Below are 20628 nucleotides of genomic sequence, written 5' to 3' on the forward strand. Positions count from 1 at the left end.
CTGTTACCCTTTATCCTAAAACTTATGACATCTCATTCTAGATTGCCCTACACAAGGCAACGTCTTCTTTGTATCTACTTTGTCAATCTCCTTTAGCATCTTGTGTATCTCAATTATGTCTCCTCTCAATCTTAAACTCCAGAGTGTATAGGCCTAAGATGCTTAACCTTTCTTCATCTCCTGAACTTCCTGTGAGCTGCCTCGAACGCAACTGCGTTCCTCATGTGAGTGAACCAAAACTGTATGCAATTCTCCAGGTACAGACTCACGAATGCTCTGTACAGGTACAATGTCACTTCCGTACTTTTATCATCTATTCCTTTAGCAATAAATTGCAGAATTCCATTATCTGCTGTACTTGCATACTGGTTTTTTGCGAAGTTAAAAATCAGACAACACCAGGTTATAGTCCAACAGGTTTATTTGGAAGTACTAGCTCCTCCTTCAGGCAAGTAGTGGGGCAGGATCATAAGACACAGAATTTATAATAAAAGATTAAAGTGTTATACATCTGATGCACTCAATACATTGCATCAGTTTTATGATTCAGTATATGGATGTACCCACTAGAGAAGGTGCAAACCTTGACCTACGCTTGGGAAATAAGGCAGGGCAGGTGACTGAGGTGTCAGTGTTGGAGCACTTTGGGGCTAGCAACCATAATTCTATTAGTTTTAAAATAGTGATGGAAAGGGATAAACCAGATCTAAAAGTTGAAGTTCTAAATTGAATGAAGGCTAATTCTGACCGGATTAGGCAAGAGCTTTCAAAAGCTGATTGAGGGCAGATGTTCACAGATAAAGGGATGACTGGAAAATAGGAAACCTTCAAAAATGAGATAACAAGAATCCAGAGACAGTCTATTCCTGTTAAGGTGAAAGGAAATGCTGGTAGATGTAGGGAATGCTGGATGATTAAAGAAATTGAGGTTTTGGTTAAGAAAAGGAAGGAAGCATATGTCAGGTACAGACAGGAGAGATCGAGTGAATCCTTAGAGTATAAAACAGTAGGAGTATACTGAAGAGGGAAATCAGGAGGGCAAAAAGGGGAGATGAGATAGTTTTGGCAAATAGGTTTAAGGAGATTTTGTAAATACATTAAGGACAACTAGGAAGAGAATAGGAGCCCTCAAAGATCAGCTAGGCAGCCTATGTTTGAGCTACAGGAGACGGGAGAGATACTAAATAAGTATTTTGCAACAGTGTTTACTGTGGAGAAGGACATGGAAGATAGAAAATGTGGAGAAATAGATGGTGACATCTTGGAAAAATGTGCATATTACAGAAGAGAAGGTGCTGCATGTTTTGAAATTCATAAAGGTGGATAAATCCTCAGGACCTGATCAGGTGGACCTAGAACTTTGTCGGAAGCGAGGGAAGTGATTGCAGGGCCCCTTGCTGAGATATCCATATCATTGATAGTCACAGGTGAGGTGCCAGAAGACTGGAGGTTGGCTAACGTGGTGCCACTATTTAAGAAAGATGGTCAGGAACAGCCAGGGAACTATTGACCAGTGAGCCTGATGTCAGTGCAAGGCAAGTTTTAGATTAGATTAGATACAGTGTGGAAACAGGCCCTTCGGCCCAACAAGTCCACACTGACCCACCGAAGCACAACCCACCCAAACCCCATTCTCCTACGTTTACATTTTCACCTAACACTATGGGCAATTTAGCTTGGCCAATTCACCTAACCTGCACATTTTTGGACTGTGGGAGGAAACCAGAGCACCCGGAGGAAACCCACGCAGATACTGGGAGAATGTGCAAACTCCACACAGTCAGTTGCCTGAGGTGGGAACTGAACCCAGGTCTCTGGTGCTGTGAGGCAGCAGTGCTAACCACTGTGCCACCCACAAGTTGTTGGAAGGAATCCTGAGGGACAGGATTTACATATATTTGGGAAGGCAAGGACTGATCAAGGATAGTCACCATGGTTTTGGGTGTGGGAAATCATTTCTTACAAACTAGATTGAGTTTTTTTGAAGACATAACAAAGAGGATTGAGGGCAGAGTAGTAGATGTGATCTATATGGACTTCAGTAAGGCACTCGATAAGGTTCTGCATGGGAGACCGGTTAGCAAGGTTAGATCTCGTGGAATGCAAGGGAGAACTAGCCATCTGGATGCAGTACTGGCTTGAAGGTAGAAGACAGAGGGTGGTGGTAGAGGGTTGTTTTTCACATTGGAGGCCTGTGACCAGTGGTGTGCCACAAGGATCGGTGCTGGGTCCACTACTTTTCATCATTTATATAAATAATTTGGATATGAACATTGGAGGTATAGTTAATAAGTTGCCGATTATGCCAAAATTGGAGGTATAGTGGACAGCGACGAAGATTATCTCAGAGTACAGCGGGATCTTGATCAGATGGGCCAATGGCCTGAAGAGTAGCAGACGGAGTTGAATTTAGATAAATGTGAGGTGCTGCATTTTGTAAAAGCAAATCAGAGTAGGACTGATACACTTAATGGTAAGGTCCTAGGGAGTGTTGCTGAACAGAGACTTGGAGTGCAAGTTCTTAGTTCCTTGAAAGTGGAGTTACAGGTAGACAGGATAGTGAAGAAGGCGTTTGTTATGCTTTTCTTTATTGGTCAGAGCATTGAGTACAGGAGTTGGGAGGTCATGTTGCGGCTGTATAGGACATTGGTTAGGCCACTTTTGGAATATTGCATGCAATTCTGGTCTCCTTCCTATCGGAAAGATGTTGTGAAACTTGAAAGGGTTCAGAAAAGATTTACAAGGATGTTACATGGGTTGGAGGATTTGAGCTATAGGGAGAGGCTGAATAGACACTGGCTTTTTTCCCTGCAACGTCAGAAGCTGAGGGATGATCTTATCGAGGTTTACAAAATTATGAGGGGCATGGATAGTATGATAAATAGACAAGTATTTTCCCTGGGGTGGGGGGAGTCCAAAACTAGAGGGCATAGGCTTAGAATGAGTGGGGAATGCTTTAAAAGGGACGTAAGGGACAACTTTTTCACACACAGGGTGGTTCGTGTATGGAATGAGCTGCCAGAGGAAGTGTTGGCAGCTGGTACAATTACAACATTTAAGAGGCATCTGAATGGGTATATGAATAGGAAGGGTTTAAAGGGATATGGGCCAAATAGGGCTAGTTTAGGTTAAGATATCTGGTCTGCATGGATGAGTTGGACCAAAAGGTCTGTTTACATGCTGTACATCTCTGACTGAGTTGTATGGCACTTTGATCTTTCCCTATAAATTCTGTGTCCTATGATCCTGACCCTCTCGCTGCCTGATTAAGGAGTAGTGCTCTGAAAGCTTGTCCAAATAAGCCTGTTGGATTATAGCTTGGTGTTACGTGATTTTTAACTTTGTCCATTCCAGTCCAACACCAGCACCTCCATCATAGTTTTTGCGATTAGTGCATGAGGACACCCAGATGCCTCTGCATTGAAGCACTCTGGAGTTCACTCTATTTAGTTGATCATAATTTCTGTCCCATTCAAGTTATTAAAATAGGTAGTAAATAGTGATACCCAAGGACCCAATCCTTTTGCACCCTACTAGTTACATCTTGCCAAGCAGAAAACCCTTTGTCAAAGCTAATAAATTACCCCTAACACCTTGTGGTCTTACCTTATGTATTACCTTTGTACAGCACCTTTCCCATTTTTTTCGAGAAGCCCAGGTAAATCATATCTACAGGATACCAATTATCTACCTTGCTTGCTGCATCTTTGAAGAGCTCTAGTCAAACACAATTTACTCTTCTTATGGATTGCATTTTTCCTTTCCAAATTTTCCAAATATTTTTAATAATTGATTCGAACAATTTACCAATAACAAATGTCAAACTAAGTAATCTACAGTTCCTGACTTACTGCATCTCTCTCTTTTTGAATGAGGACATTATATAAGCATTTCCTTTCCTACAACCAGGGAAGTTTGGAATATTCTAACCAAGTTTATGGACCCTCTTGTCTGGTCAATTGTTAGGTTGGTATTCAACACCCACCTCTTTTTCTTCAGAATTTCTGGTCACGTCAGTGCTCTTCTGTCCAGCCTTCAGATCTTCCCCATAGATCACCAGAAGCCCAGGATGGATGTGGTTAATTTTGTTTGAAGTTTAAGTCTCATATTATCAAAGAGGAATTCTGTTTGTTCCAGAGTTTCAGGATCTTGTTCCAATCACATTTAGGTATGTCCTTATTCGTTTATCAAATGTGAGTGTCACTGGCTGGACCAGCATTATTTACCATCCCTAAATGCCATTCAACTGAGTAGCTTGCTAGACTATTTCAAAACGCAATAGGAGTCAACCACATTGTTGTGAATTTGGATCCACATATAAGATGACAGATTTTATGTCCGAAAATGTCTCTAGTAAACCAGACGTGTTTACAACAACCAGCAGTGGTTAATATGGTCACCGTTAGATTAGATTTTAATTCAGATATTATTGAGTTCAAATTTCACCATCAGTCATGGTGGGCTTCAGGCTAATGTCCCAAGAACATTAGCCTGGGATGCTGGATCACTCGTCCAATGATGTTACCACTGCTTCCCCATTATAGTACTTAGAAGTAGTTAGGTGCAACAGAAATAATTCAAATGAACAAAACCTAAATGCTAATAATCATAGAAATTACGTTTGTTCTTTTGGAGATAGAAAACTTTGAAATGGATGAAGCAAACAAATAGAGGTAGGTTCAGATATTTATTTTATTGAACCTTCAAATGGAAATTGGAATAACGTAATGGAAATCTTAAGTTAAAACATGAGTAAATAAAAAATTGCTGTAAAGCATCATAATTATGGATCCAACTGGAACATGTAACAAAATAAGAGGGTAAATTTCTGACTGAACAGAAAAACCAAGTGGTTTAATATAAAATAAAAAATATATAACATTGCAATTGTTCCTTTCAGGGTTTTTAAAGCAAATATATACTGCTGAAACGATAATAAATGCTGGAACAGGACTGTACGATGTGTTACAAAAGATCAGCATAATATGGTGTGATCAGTGTAATGAGCTTAGTTCGCAAAACGGCTGTGACTACCATTATAGGATTGATTGGTACTTTTGGTGCTTCATTTTTGTCGAAGTGTTGTTTGAGGATTTGCTGGCTCCAATTAAACATGTGCTGTAAGATTGTAATGAAAGTGAATATATTTAATAAGGTTCAAAGCTATTATAGTTATGTTGAACCTCTATGATATGACTATTGTTCTTGAATATTTATGTAGGTTCCCTCGGGACTCTTCATACCAAGCATGGCTGTGGGTGCAATAGCTGGAAGACTTCTAGGAATAGGAATGGAACAGCTAGCTTACTATCACCATGACTGGATCATCTTTAAAGGATGGTGTAGCCCTGGAGCTGACTGCATCACTCCAGGGTTATATGCCATGGTCGGTGCTGCTGCATGCCTAGGTAAGAAAATTAATTTCAAATATTAATGTTTTTTTAAATCATTAAAAATTAATACTTGGTCTGCCACTGCCCAATTAGTTTTGTGTCGAATAATATGTCGCACATTCTGGGTAAAAACTTTATTTTGCTTTACCTGGAGGGAAGTCAAAATAAGTTTTTGTGCCTTATCATATTGTCTAAATATTACTATGCTATATTTTCAACAATTTGGTTTGGTAATTGTGTACAGTCATGAAAGCCATCAAATTAATTATGAAATAATCTATCTCAAAAATCTCACACAACCAGGTTATAGTCCAACAGGTTTATCTGGAAGCATTAGCTTTCGGAGCGCTGCTCCTTCATCAGGTGGTTATGACAAAACTCAAAATTGTATTCTACTTCAACAATGTTGTTGAGAACACTGAGAGAGTGCCATGTTCACAATCTGAAATAATTTCAATAAACCATTCCTATTTTTCTTTTTTCAGTGTTGCTATTAAAATGCATCTATTTGGCTTTGCATCCCCTATAAACTAAATACCACAGTCAGGCAGTTTTCTGCTGCTGTGATAGGTGCATACCCTCGTGGACACACTCAATCCTAGATTACTGATGACCTTAGAGCATAGAACATTACAGCACAGTACAGGCCCTTCGGCCCTCGATGGTGCGCCGTCCTGTCATACCAATCTGAAGCCCATCTAACGATTCCATGTACGTCCATTTGCTTGTCCAATGATGACTTAAAATTGGCAAATCTACTACCGTTGCGGGCAAAGCATTCTGTACCCTTACTACTCTCTGAGTAAAGAAACTACCTCTGACATCTGTCCTATATCTATTCCCCCTCAATTTAAAGCTATGCCCCCTCGTGCTCGCCGTCACCATACTTGGATAAAGACTCTCCCTGTCCACCCTATCTAACCCTCTGATTATCTTATATGTCTCTATTAAGTCACCTCTCAACCTTCTTCTCTCCAGCGAAAATAGCCTCAGCCTTTCCTCATAAGACCTTCCCTCCATACCAGGCAACATCCTAGTAAATCTCCTCTGCACCCTTTCCAAAGCTTCCACATCCTCCTTATAATGCGGTGACCAGAACTGTACACAATACTCCAAGTGCGGCCGCACCAGAGTTTTGTACAGCTGTAGCATAACCTCATGGTTCCGGAACTCGATTCCTCTATTAATAAAAGCTAAAACACTGTGTGCCTTCTTAACAATGCTGTCAACCTGGGTGGCAACTTTCAAGGATCTGTGTACTTGGACACTGAGATCTCTCTGCTCATCTACACTACCAAGAATCTTACATTAGCCCAGTACTTTGCATTCCGGTTACTCCGACCAAAATGAATCACCTCACACTTGTCCACATTAAACTCCATTTGCCACCTCTCAGTCCAGCTCTGCAGCTTATCTATGTCTCTCTGTAATCTACAACATCCTACATCACTATCCACAACTCCACCAAACTTCGTGTCATCTGCACATTTACTAACCCACCCTTCTACGCCCTCATCCAGGTCATTTATAAAAATGACGAACAGCAGTGGACCCAACACCGACCCTTGCGGTACACCACTAGTAACTGGACTCGAGGATGAATATTTCCCATCAACCACCACCCTCTGTCTTCTTTCAGCAAGCCAATTACTGATCCAAACTGCTATATTTCCCACAATCCCATTCTTCCGCATTTTGTACAATAGCCTACTGAGGGGAACCTTATTGAACGCCTGGCTGAAATCCATATACACCACATCAACCGGTTTACTCTCAACTACCTGTTTGGTCACCTTCTCAAAGAACTCAATAAGGTTTGTGAGGTACAACCTACCCTTCACAAAACCGTGCTGACTGTCCCTAATCAAATTATTCTTTTCTAGGTGATTATAAATCCTATCTCTTATAACCTTTTCCAACACTTTACCAACAACTGAAGTAAGGCTCACTGGTCTATAATTACCAGGGTTGTCACCGAGACCAGGTTACATCATTGGAAGATAAAGTGAGGCTGATCAAAAGTGCCCCAGCTCCCATGTCTGCTCAGGAGCATGGGTCTTTCCTTGGGCTGGTGAATTAATACAGGAAGTTATTAAATAGGCTGGCCTCCATCCTGGCTGAGCCTTGGAAATGGTCGTATAGCCAAGTCATTGCTTTCAGGAAAGTGAATAAACAGCTATAATCCTCTCAGGTGTTGGCACACACTATGATCCCAAGTGAGATCTGGTATTAACTTGTGATGCCTCCCTGTATGGCATTGGCATCCAGGACTTTGGCTCATGCAAAGTTGAAGTACGCCCAGATAGAGGAGGAGGGTTTCACAATCATATTGGGAGTCAGGAAGTTCCGCCAACTCCTTTATGGGTGTAAATTTATAATAATAATGATCACAAATCACTGTCAGGTCTACTTAGGGAGGACATGGCAGTGCTGCCCGTGACTATTACTACGTGCGTGTAATTACAAGTTGGAACACTATCTGGGAAGCCAAGTAGCAAATGTGGATACATGCACCACTGGGTGGTACTGCCACAAGAAGAACCCGTAAAGGTTTTTAATTTTCTGGAAAACTTCCAGTTACAGCTGACAATATCAGATTTTTTGAACACTGAAAGATCCGATGCTGGCAAAATGAAACAGCTGGTAGGGATGGTAAAAAAATCAAAGGGCCTTCACAACCAGAATCAAAATCTTTTTTGACTCAGAGACCAGATCACCAGAGAGAATGGCACATTATTATGGGGAGCAAGTGTAATTATCCTCAGCAAAAGTCGCTGCCAGATACTGGCTGAACACCAAGGTTAACCAGAGGTGTCCATAATAAAGATATTGACAAGAAGTTATATCTGCTGACCAGGCTTGGATCCAGATATAGCCACGCTTTGGGGCAGTGCCAGAGTGCCAACTGGGACAAAGTTTACTGCCAGCAGCTCCCACTCCGCCAATTCATGGGAATGGCTGGTTAAGCCCAAGACATGTCAACTATGCCGGTCCTTTCATGGGCTCAATGTACTTAGTCATTGTGGAGGCCCACTCAAATGGCTAGACATGCATGGAATTCATTCGTCAAACACTGCACACATCTTCTGCAGTAAACAGTCTTCCGGAAGTGTTGGTCATGGGTCACGGGCCATCATTTATCAACAGGAAATTTGAGTATTTCCTAACGTCGAATAGTATTTGATGTTCAAGGACAGCTCCATACTATCCATCCGTCCAACATCTGGCTGAAACAGCATTCCAAACTTTGAAGGCAGGCTTAAAGAAACAGATCTTTCACTAGATACCAAACTGTCCCAGTTCCTATTTGATTATAGGACCAGCTATAGGGATAGCTCCAGCAGAGTTGCTAAGGGGTGGCAGGATTCTGCACCAGTTTAAATTTGATCTTCCCAGACCTTAGGGGAGGGCGAAATGGCATCAGGGATATGCCAGACACAAGACTCTGCCAAGGAAGAGAAACAGGTTACTTCAGGGGATAAAGTTTGGTGTAGGAACCACAGGAATGAACCTATTTGTGTAATTGGTATGGTTGAAGTCAGGTCAGGTTCAGTGACATATAAAATTCAGGTAGGTGTGAAGGTCCTGAACTTGCAAGTGGGGTGAGAGCAAAATGAATGCAGTTCCTTGGAAAAGTCAGAAAGATTGGGGAAACCTGTGGGTTCTCCGTCGAGCATGGAAAAGATCTTGGAATCTGAGATAGTCACAGTGGATGTGGCTGTTTTGACTGTAAAAGAGAGTGAATTTCTTCAGAGATGCTCGCAAGAGGCAAACTACTGTGTATTAAATGCTGCCTATGTCTGAGACAGAGGAATCTGACCCAGTGCTAAAATGCCCCAGGAGAAGGACCAGTCTACATCCTCAGATTCAAATGGGGAGGGAGATAGTAATTGTAACAAGATCAACCAGGTGGTCCTCATAGAATATGAATGCCCTGATTTTCACTGTCAGTCTGGTCATATCAGGGGGCCCTGGCTGACAGATATAAACAGTAGAGTAAGACATCCTGATGCTCTGAGGGAGCTGGACATATCATCTGTAAATACAGGGTGACTTGGTGATGGGATACTGGCCTCTGTGGAGTCATTTCATACCACACCAAATCCAGTATAATATTGTCTAATCAGTTTCAAAACCTGTTGCTTTAAGAAACAATTTTGAAAGCATTGTATGAACCATGAAAGAGAGAAGCATTAGTGATCCCAACTCGGTGAAAATCTCAGATACAGCAACATTGTAACAGAAAATCTGAATGGGGCTATTAAGCCCATCGATCCCACTCTCATTCAGTGTGATCATGGTTGATTTTCTATTTCAATGCCATACTTACGCAATACAGTACAGCGCAGTAACAGGCTATTCAGTTACCAAGCCTGCACTGATTCCTAGTTCTTATTTAGACTGTGTCTGTCAAGATAAGCCTTAAATGTTGCTAATTCTCCTGCTCCTCGGATGCTGCCTGACCAGCTGTGCTTTTCCAGCACCACACTCTTCGACTCTGATCTCCAGCATCTGCAGTTCTCACTTTCTCCCAAATGTTGCTGACATGCCTGCTTCCATCATCTCGACTGGCAGTGCATTCCAGGCATCCACTACCCTCTGTATGAAACATTTTCCTTCATTTCTTCCCTAAACTTTCCCCCTCTCACTTTGAACCTGTGCCCTCTTGTAGTTGACCTTTCCATTCTGGGGGGGAAAAAGCCTCTGACAATCCACTCTATCTTTGTCTCTCATAATTTTTTAACCTCCATCAGGTTGTCCCTCAGCCTCTCTCTTACCAGTGAAGACAGTCTGAGTTTATCCAACCTCTTCTCATAACTAAAACCCTCCAGACCAGACAACCTCCTGGCAAACCGTTTTTGCACTCTGTCCAAAGCATCCATATCCATCTGGTAGTGGACGCAATATTCCAAATGTGGCCTATCTAAAGTGTTATAAAGTTATAAAATAATTTGCCAACTTTTATACTTGGTACCTCAGCTGATGAAGGCAAGCATGCTGTATGCCTTCTTGATCACCATATTCACCTGTGTTGCCACTTTCAGGGACCTGAGAACCTGTACACCCAGAATTCCTCTGGATGTCAGTGCTCTTAAGGGTTCTGCTATTTTATTGTATAATTTGCACCTGAATTTGATTTTCCAAAATTCATCACCTCGCATTTGTGTTGATTAAATTTCATCTGCCATTTCTCTGCCCATATCTGCAGTCTACCTATGTCCCACTGTATCCTTTGGCAATCTTCCTCACGATCTGCAACTCGCCCAATCTTGGTGTCAACTGCAAACTTACCGATCAGACCACTTACATTTTCCTTCAGATCATTTAGATATATTACGTAATTTCCCTCCTTTATCCTTGAGTGGGCTTACTCTTTCCCTAGCTACCCTCCTGCTCCCAAAATATGTATAAAATGTCTCCGGATTCTCCTTAACCCTGCTGACCAAGGACTTTTCATAGCCCTCCCAACTCCTAGTTTGAGCTTCTTGCTACTTTATATTCTTCAAGGACTTTGTCTGTTTTTCAGTTGCCTAGACCTTAGGTATGTTTCCTTTTTTTGACTAAGCTAATAATTCCCACAGTTATCCAAGGTTCCCGAATCTGCCATTCCCTTCCTTTGTGTTTGCAGGAACATGCCTGTTCTACAGTCTAATCAACTAGTTTTTAAAAGACTTGCATGTCAGTTATGATTTACCTTCAAACAGCTGCTCCCAATCCACATTCTCCAATTCTTACCTTATTCTTCCCCCAATTAACACCTTCATTCAAAGTCCACTCTTGGCCTATCCATAAGTATCTGAAAAATTACAGAATTATGATCACTGTTCCCAAAATGCTCCCCCACTGAAACTTTGATCGCCTGGCCAGGTTAATTTCCCAGTATCAGGTCCAGTGTGACCCCCTCCCTCGTTTGCCTATCCACATACTGTATCAAAAACCATTTCTGACTTTTAGCCTCTCAAAATCCGGTTCTTTCATATACATGTTCAGTGACTTTGCTTCCACAGCTTTCTGTTATAAAGAATTCCATAGGTTCACCATTCTGAGTGGAGAAATTTCTCCTCAACTCAGTCCAAAATGGCCTGCCGTGTAAAGTGGGACTGTAACTACTTGTTCTGGAGCCCCCTGCCAGGGGAAACATCATTCAATCTGTCCAGCCCTGTCAGTATTTCATACATTTCAATGAGATCACCTCTAAACTCCAGTGAGTTCAGTCCCAGTTGACCTAATCTCTCCTCAGAAGACAAGCTTGTCATCCCAGAAATCAGTCTTGTGAGCATTCACTGCAGTCCCTCTGTCAACAAAATATATATTTTCTTTGGTAAGGAGATGAAAACTCATGATATCTAGGTGTGGACTCACCAAGGAAATAAAACTTCCGTGTTTCTACACTCAAGCCATTTTCCAAATAATGCCAACATATATTTACCTTCATAATTGCTTACTTCACCTGTATGTTTTGTTTCAGAGACTAATGTACAAGGACACCAAATTCCTGTTGTACATCAACATTTCCCAACCATTTAAATAATACTCGGCCATTCTGGTCTTCCTCCCGAAGTAGGAAAACTTCTCATTTATCAATATTATTCTTCTGTATATGCCACGCATTTGCCTGCTGTCACTTAACTTGTCTAACTCACCCTGAAGTCTCTTTGTATCCTCCTCACCAATCTCATTCCCTCATTTTGTGTCATCAGCAAACTTGGAAATGTTACATTTGACTATTCATCCATCTTTCTGGTATCTGACTTTTCATCATTTTCTTGAAACTGCATGTCCGATTTATGCCACCCCAACCACAGTCTTACATCTATACAGTGTGCATACTAACTTATTGCTATAAACAAAGCTACTTCTACCTCTATGTACCTTTAAGAGGAGACCTCAAGTAAAAATGCTGCAGTATATTTTATATTTGATGAAACTAAAATAACACTTTCTTTAAAAGTTCCTTGATTTGTTAATATCCAACTCAACTGGCAGCTCTTAGGAATCCTATTTTTCACAACTTAAGTCTACTTTGGAACCCCCATCTATTAAATCACTTAAGTTGTCATGTGGGACTTTAAATTTATAACTTTTTAACTCTGAGCTGAAGAGCACTGTCAACTGAACCAGTTTGTGAAGATCTCATGTACGAGGATGTCTTCACATTTACCCACGTAATAATTTTAAAAACTGGAATGTAATTCAATCTGTGAAGTGCTTCAAGATACTTTGATAAACTGGAAGTATTTATTTTTACTGGACAATAGTGCCTAAATTTTACTTACACTAATTTGCCTAATCCAACCTCTTACCTCAAGGATTATAAGTGAGAATGACTTGGAGAGAGTATCATTTAAACCTAGATGAAATCAGATGAGCCATCAACTTATTCATGTTCACAGACACTGGACACTGAATGTTATGTAATGGGTAATGTTTCCATTACAAACAAAATTTTGGCTTCTTTTAAAATTATGCTGGATGGTTTGTGTTGAAAGATAATGACATGGCTGAAGGCAGTGAGTACATTTCTTTTCAAATGTCTATGTTTCTGTATTTGAACAGTGAGCAGATTGCATACAACTGTATTTCAAGTTGATCCATCGTTATTCTGTAGCTTTTAAATCCTTTTAGAATTGGTACTATTGATTGTAAAGGATTACTCTGTGGAAGAAAGGGTCTGCTGATTATCCTGTCAAATCTGTAATATTCTGTTCCTGCAGGTGGTGTGACCAGGATGACTGTGTCATTAGTGGTTATAATGTTTGAACTAACTGGTGGATTGGAGTATATTGTACCATTAATGGCTGCTGTAATGACTAGCAAATGGGTATCTGATGCAATTGGACGTGAGGGCATTTATGAGGCACACATTCGACTGAATGGCTACCCATTCTTGGAAGCAAAGGAAGAATTTACACACAGAACATTAGCAATGGATGTAATGAGACCTCGACGCAATGACCCTCCTCTGACCAGCCTCACTCAGGAAGGGATGAAGGTGGAAGATGTGGAGACAATCATTAATGAAACAACATACAGTGGATTCCCTGTGATAGTGTCAAAAGAATCCCAGCGACTTGTAGGTTTTGTCCTCCGAAGAGACCTAATAATTTCAATTGGTGAGAGCTTTGAGTTGTATCAAATAATAGAACATTCTTACTAAAATAGTGTGTAATATTTAAAGTTAAGCTGCTGATTTTGTGTTAACTTGCCTGTCACTCTGACGTGAGATATTGTCTGTGTATTTAGAGAGCGAGAGAAAATAATGTTATAAATTGGTAAAGAATTGGGAATGATCTTCTACAGCAGTTACATTCACATTTTCTATATTTATTTGTGCAACATATACAGCATTCATTTGAATGTTTGCATTAAAGTCTAATTAATATCAAGTATTAATGAGGTATTTGTGAGGTAGTAACCACCATCACAATATTTTGATTTGGAGGTGCTGGTGTTGGACTGGGTATACAATGTTAAAATCACACAACACCAGATTATAGTCCAATAAGTTTATTTGGAAGCACTAGCTTTTGGAGTGCTGCTCCTTCAGGTGGTTGTGGAGTATAAGATCGTAGGACACAGAATTTATAGCAAAAGTTTACAGTGTGATGCAACTGAAATTATATATTTAAAAAGACCTGGATTGTTTGTTAAGTCTTATTGGTTTTAGTTTTTTCATCTATAAATCACAGAACTTTTTTTTAAAGATACATTCTCAAGTGAGTTGTAACAATAGGTGTCATGTCAACTCAGATAATGCATTGAAGGTGTGAGGTGGCCTGTGTGAGGCTGTCTGTGCCCCAGAATTCGGGCTGATTCTATTTCTAAAAAAGGGTTTCACAGAACCTTACATGGATTCATGCAGGTTTTGAGCAAATTAAAATGTAATTCATCCCACTAACTTGTATGTGGGTGTGTGTTTGGTGGGGGGAGTATGAGTGTGTGTGTGTGTGTGTGTGTTGAACCCAAGGTCCCGGTTGAGGTTATCCCCATGGGTACCGAACTTGGCTATCAACCTCTGCTCGGCCACTTTTCGCTGCTGCCTGTACCAAAGTCCACCTTGGAGGATAGTCATCCGGAGGTCCGAGGTCGAATGTCCCTGACCGCTGAAGTGTCCTCCGACTGGGAGGAAACACTCCTGGCTGGTGATTGTTATGCAACATCCATTCATCCGTTGCCGTGGCCTCTGCTCGGTCTCGCAAATGTACCATGCCTCAGGGCATTCTTGCCTGCAGTGGATGAGAGACAATGTTGGCCGAGTCACATGAGTACCTGCCCCACACATGGTGAGTGGTGTCCCCACATGTAAAGGTGGTATCCATGTCGACACTCTGACATGTCATTCAGCATCTGCTGTGACAGGGTTGTGTAGTGTTATCCTGAAAGCGGGGTAGTTTGCTGAGAAAGGCACTTCTTGCCTTTAAACAACCACCAAACTTCAAAACAGATCCTTGTTCGCAGCAAACTGCCCCACTTTTGAGACAACACCATACAGCCTTGTCATGGCAGACACTGCAAGATATGCCAGAGTGTCAACATGGCTACCACTATTACAAATGGGGACACCACCCACCATGTGTGCAGCAGATACTAATGTGACTTGGCCAACTCTCATATGCTGCAGGCAAGGATGCATGGTACGTTGCCAAGACTGAGCAGAGGCTACAGCAATGGATGAATGGACACTGCACAACAATCAACAGCCAGGAGTGTTCCCTCCCAGTCGGAGAACACTTCAGCGGTCCGGGACATTCGACCTCAGACCTCTGGGTGACTATCCTCCAAGGCGGACATCGCGATAGGCAACAATACAAAGTGGCAGGGTAGAGACTGAAAGCCAAGTTTGGTACCAATGGGGATTGCCTCAACCGGGACCTTGATTCATGTCACACTGCAGGTGACTGCACTAACAGACACACACACACATTCTCACAGACTTTATACCCCTTTACCCGCATACACACACACTGTCACAGACATTCATACCACCACCACCTCCCCCGCCCCCACAAACAAACACCCACATGTAAGTTTGTGGGGTGAATTTGTACATGCAGAATTACATTTTATTTTGCTCAAAAACTGCATGAATCCATGTAAGATTCTGTAAACCCCTTTTTTTGGAAATAGAATCACCCGAACATTGGGGTACAGACAGCCTCACACAGGGCACCTCACACCTTCAATGCATTATCTGAGCTGACATTGCACGTATTGTTAAAGTTCACTTGAGAATGTAATGTTCATATATAAATCCCAGGACTTTTTTTTAAAAGAACTGAATCCAACATGATCATTCTAAAAGATGAGAGACTTAACAAACAATAAAGATCTTTTTCAATATATGATTTCAGTTGCACCACACTATAAACTTTTGTTGTAAATTCTGTGTCCTACGGTCTTATATTCCACAACCATTGTCTTTCTTGAATGATCAAATATTAATACGTTTACGAATAACATCGTACAGGACCTGAACAATTGGGCTTTGGAGAGAAATATGGCAGAATCATGCAAGAAGTCCAGCGAGGCTTATCTTGACATTGGAAGCAACTTACTCCATCTTCTAACTAAGCTCGAGATTGCTAGGCAGCAGAGAGTTATCTATTAAATGGGATTATTGCTTGTTAATGATCTGTGAACTGTGCATCTCACCTCATTAATATGTGGACTCCTATCCTACTTCTCACCACAAGCAAACTAGATGCTAAGAAATCTTGACGTGGAAGTTAGAGTGGGTACCTGGCAACTTCAGCTCACCGCTGGCTGCAAAATGCCTCCATGTTCCACACAATGCATTAGTCATAAGCACCAACTACACACATCCCTTGGCCACACACATTGGCGTCCAACAATTGCCAACCTCTGAGGATCCTCATGGCACTTTTCCAATCCACTTGTCGACTTCTTAGAAATCATAGGCCTGCTTTGCAGGGTGCCCCAACAAGTAACATTGAAAGGCTATTTCAAGGACATTTTGCAGACAGGAGCAGGCACCCAGCTGAGAGATTAGACCAGACTGCATCTCAGGGTTGCTTGCTTGCCCATTTATGCATTCCTATATGCTCACAGCATTCCTGCCTTACCTTTTCTGCTAGCACAGACACACAACGAGGTCAGCAATCCTCAGTCAAGGAAGCATTGATCTTCCTGCAAGGCATCATGCTCCATAAGTTTCACAGGTACACCATGTACTTGTACCTTAAGTGACAAACACACTGCATATGCAGAAAGCAAGAAGTCTGAAGGGAATAATCCTCAGTGAAGTCCATGAAGGTACTCCAATTACTCAGGTAATCCTCAAGAGCACCCTCTCATACCAGTTTAGGGGATTAGCCATGGTGAGGATATTCCCAGTCAGGAAGTCTGTGAAGAAAAATCAAATCAGATGAGAAGCATCAGCTCTCTTTCCCCTTTCACAGATGCTACCAAATCTCTGAGTTTCTCAGCATTTTCTGTGTTTGTTTCCGATTTCCAGCATTGTGGTAAGTTGCTTTTATTAAAGAATAAGAATATTTGACCAAAAGGGGCAACGCTGCCAACAGAACCTATTTCTGTAAACACTCCTTGTTCATATTGTTTCAACATGCTGCAGCAGGCTCTCAACACAAACTTTAATCTGTGGTAGATCCTATATGGACATGAAGTATGTTACAATGACATTCTGTGGCCATGATGCTGGCTCCTACAAGACACAAGGGAGGGGTGTGCAATGAATGGCAATGACAGGGGAGTAAATTTGAGAATTACAGTGGAATAAAGAAAGGTACTGACCAAGTCGAGGGGGCATGTATATCCTGGCATCCTGCAGGACTAGTCCCAGTCTCCTGCAAAGGACAGAGTTCTCCTCACATATTGTCAGGTGCCCCTCCACCAGGCCTGTCTCTTTGCATCCTTTTATCAAAATGCAAGAACTGTAGTGATTCATCCCATCAAGTCTGCGCTGCCATTCAATACAATGCTGGCTGTTTGAGCACTTCAATGCCTTTTACCCACCCTATCCCCATAATCCTGTACATAAATGGTAATTAAAAATCTGTAAATCTCTACTTATGCATGGTCAAAGCCCTTCTGGTAGAGAATTTCAAAGGCTCATAACACTCTGAGAAGAAAGCATGGTACGATGGCTCAGTGGTCAGCACTGCCGCCTCATAACACCAGGGTCCCAGATTCTATTCCAGCCTCTGGAACTGTGAGGAGTTTGCACATACTCCCCGTGTCTGTGTGGATTTCCTCCCAAATTCAAAAGGTGTGCAAGTTAGGTGAATTGACCATGAGCAATGCAGGGTTTCATGGATAAGGTGGCAGGGGAGGGGGTTCTGGGTGGAATGCTGTTCAGAGGATTGGTGTGGATTCGATGAGCTGAATGGTCTGCTTCCACACTAAGGGATTCTGTAATTCTATGAAAAAAAATCAATCATCTCAGAAATGAGTGATACCCTCTTATTTTTAAATTGTGCCTTCTGATTCTAGTCTCTTTTTACAGGAAAAATATTTTATCCGCACCTACCCTACCCTTTAAGTACTTGTAAGTTTCAAATGATATCACCATTCATTCTTTAAAATTCTAAAGAGTACAGACTCAGTTTGCCCTGTCTGTACTCCTGCCGTTACAGGAACAAATCTGTTGAACCATCATTGCACTCCATCTATACCCTCCAGAGATAAGGAAACCGAAACTGTACATTAGTCCAAGTGTTGTCAAACTAACAATAATTGAAACAAGGCTTCACTACTGTTGTGATCAAATTTTCTTGCAATTCATTCTTCCATTCCATCAGCCTTCCTATTAGCTTGCTCCACCTACACATCTTCTCAACAAGGACATCTAGGTCCCTTTATACATCTATACTTTCGAACCTCTTGCCATTTAAGAAATACTCCGCACACCACTTTCTCCTACTAAATTGGATAACCTGACAATTTTCCACATTAAATTCCATCTGCCATGTATTTGCCCAATCATTAAGCCTGTCCAAATCCTCCTGAAGCTGCTTTTTATCTTCCTCATAACACACTTTCTCATTTAGCTTTGTATCTTCCATAAATTTGGAAATATTACATTTGGTCTCCATATCCAAATCATTGTATTATGAACATCTGATGACCAAGTACTGATACTTGGTCTGCCAAACTGTTCTCTGGCTAATAGCCAATCATTAATTCTTGCCACTATCTCCTTTCCCATGTGATTTATTTTCTCTATCCTGCATCCATTAGCTCTCTTTTATCAATCTTGTTAATAACATCTTCAAAGAACTCTTAAGTTCTTCAAATCTAATTTCCCACATGTGAATCCATGCTATGTCCACACAGATAATTACCAACCATGAGTCCAATTATCCTATCCATTATAGTTGATTCCAGCATTTCCTTCCTCCTAATGTGAGATTAACAGGTCTGTAATTTCCTTTCTCTCTCTTGCTTCCTTAAATAGTAGGTGGGCTGTTTCTGCTGTAATGGGAGAGATTGGGGTAAAAGTGATTGGCACAGCTCTGACCAGTGCAAATGATCAAAAGGTGGTGATCTATCCTGGGTGAGTAAGTAGGCAGTGCAGAAACCAAGGGAGGTTAGAGGTGTGGGTTTGAAGGGGAATGACGGGAAGATGTTGCATGCAGTAATGAGAATGGCACAGCATGAACTTCACTGGGCTGTGAGTGCAAAAGCACAGATAGATTGAGTGTGAGGTAGCAGAGGGAAGAGTACCAGTTATCCTTGCCCAGTGAGAAGATCTGAAAATGTGTTGCTGGAAAAGCGCAGCAGGTCAGGCAGCATCCAAGGAACAGAAGAATCGACGTTTCGGGCATAAGCCCTTCTTCTTGCAGCAATGCTGGCTGTTTCCCCAGACAAATGATAAGTAGGGTAGGTATGGAATGCTGTGCACTTCCAAGTGCACAGAAACCTTTTAAAGATTATCATTCAGTGGATATCCAGTGAGTGGCAAATTCTTTAGGAACAGCAATTAGTGGTATAGGGCTAGAATTGGTCAAGAGCTGTGCCATAGGGGCAGGGTAGATATTTAATGAGATAAGGTGGAGTGGGTGATCTTGTTAGCCCTTGCAAAGAGAAACCTTCCCTGAAACCTGACAAAATTGGCACTTGTAAGATTCAGCCCTGTGTTGTTTTTAGCAAAGTATAATGTATTGCTGAGGTAATGACTTCCTATTGACTGCAATATAATGTATTAATGAGGTGATGACTCTCCCATTGATCAATCACATTGTCTGCAATCTATAATATTACAATGATGAGAGTATGCTTCTTTGTTTTAGAAATAGCAGTAGTCAAAATACATAAGCAGATGCAAAGCTTATAAATTGAATATTGTACACATTTTAATTTTGAAATACTCTGCTAATATTATTGTAAGTTTGTTGTGCCTTTGCCTTTTATTTATTCCATTACTAAAAGCATTCTTATAATCAAGATATTATATAGCTATAACTTGTAGATAGCTTGATCATTGCCTTTCCACATATTAATAATTGCAGTTAATGAGTCAGTGGAGAAAAACAAGGGAAGTGATATCTAATATGTGTTCTTTGTCCTGCATCTGTTTACAGAAAACGGAAGGAAACGGCAAGATGGGATTGTCAGTACTTCGACTATTTATTTTACTGAGCATGCTCCTGTGCAGCCTCCAAACAGCCCAGCTGCACTCAAACTGCGCTCCGTCCTAGATTTGAGTCCCTTCACAGTGACCGATCACACTCCCATGGAAATAGTGGTAGACATATTCCGAAAACTAGGCTTAAGACAGTGTCTTGTTACTCATAATGGGTGAGTGTTACAATTCTGTTGTCTTAAGGGGCAAAGCATCCAAACATTCATGCTTTCAAGGTCTGGAAATTCCATCTAACCTGAAATTAAATATATAATTTGTACAGAGCTGCCAAGATTAAATTAACCACTCAAAATTAAATGTTAATTTATTTGCATCCCTATTATCTTGTGCTCAGGTGAATGACATCCACTGCTATAAAATTCTATAACTATAGTTTGGCTGTGGTGTAAGTAACTGTGAAATATATAGCAGTGCAGATGGAAACTTGCATTCATGAACAGAGCATTTTGTCCTTCATTTCATATATTTTCTATCTACTCAAGTAATTATTCTTTTCCTGAAGAATTGTCTTGAATTTGGGTCGCTAATAATCTCCACGACTGCTTCCAATTGTTGAATTTCTGCACATAACTCTTCTGAAGAGGGCACCAGCTATAGGTTTGACAGTATCGT

General features: G+C 41.2%; 1 protein-coding gene across 6 annotated transcripts in view; it reads left to right on the forward strand.

The window, feature by feature from the left end:
- The window catches only part of LOC122557231 (Cl-/H+ antiporter 5b), a 154822-nt gene that overhangs the window by 129473 nt on the left and 4721 nt on the right, over positions 1-20628 (forward strand). For all 6 annotated transcript variants that reach the window (XR_015758659.1, XM_043704687.2, XM_043704689.2 and 3 more), the window contains 3 exons: positions 5222-5408; positions 13109-13507; positions 19955-20171. Coding sequence is in view for 5 of the 6 variants with exons in the window: in XM_043704687.2 (XP_043560622.1) it covers positions 5222-5408; positions 13109-13507; positions 19955-20171 (803 nt within the window). In the remaining variant the exon portion in view is untranslated. The remainder of the gene's footprint in view (positions 1-5221; positions 5409-13108; positions 13508-19954; positions 20172-20628) is intronic.

Source organism: Chiloscyllium plagiosum, unplaced genomic scaffold (genome assembly GCF_037043375.1).
Source record: "Chiloscyllium plagiosum isolate Xiang-an unplaced genomic scaffold, Cpla_swu_hap1 HiC_scaffold_11, whole genome shotgun sequence".
In the NCBI taxonomy this organism is placed as follows: Eukaryota; Metazoa; Chordata; class Chondrichthyes; order Orectolobiformes; family Hemiscylliidae; genus Chiloscyllium; species Chiloscyllium plagiosum.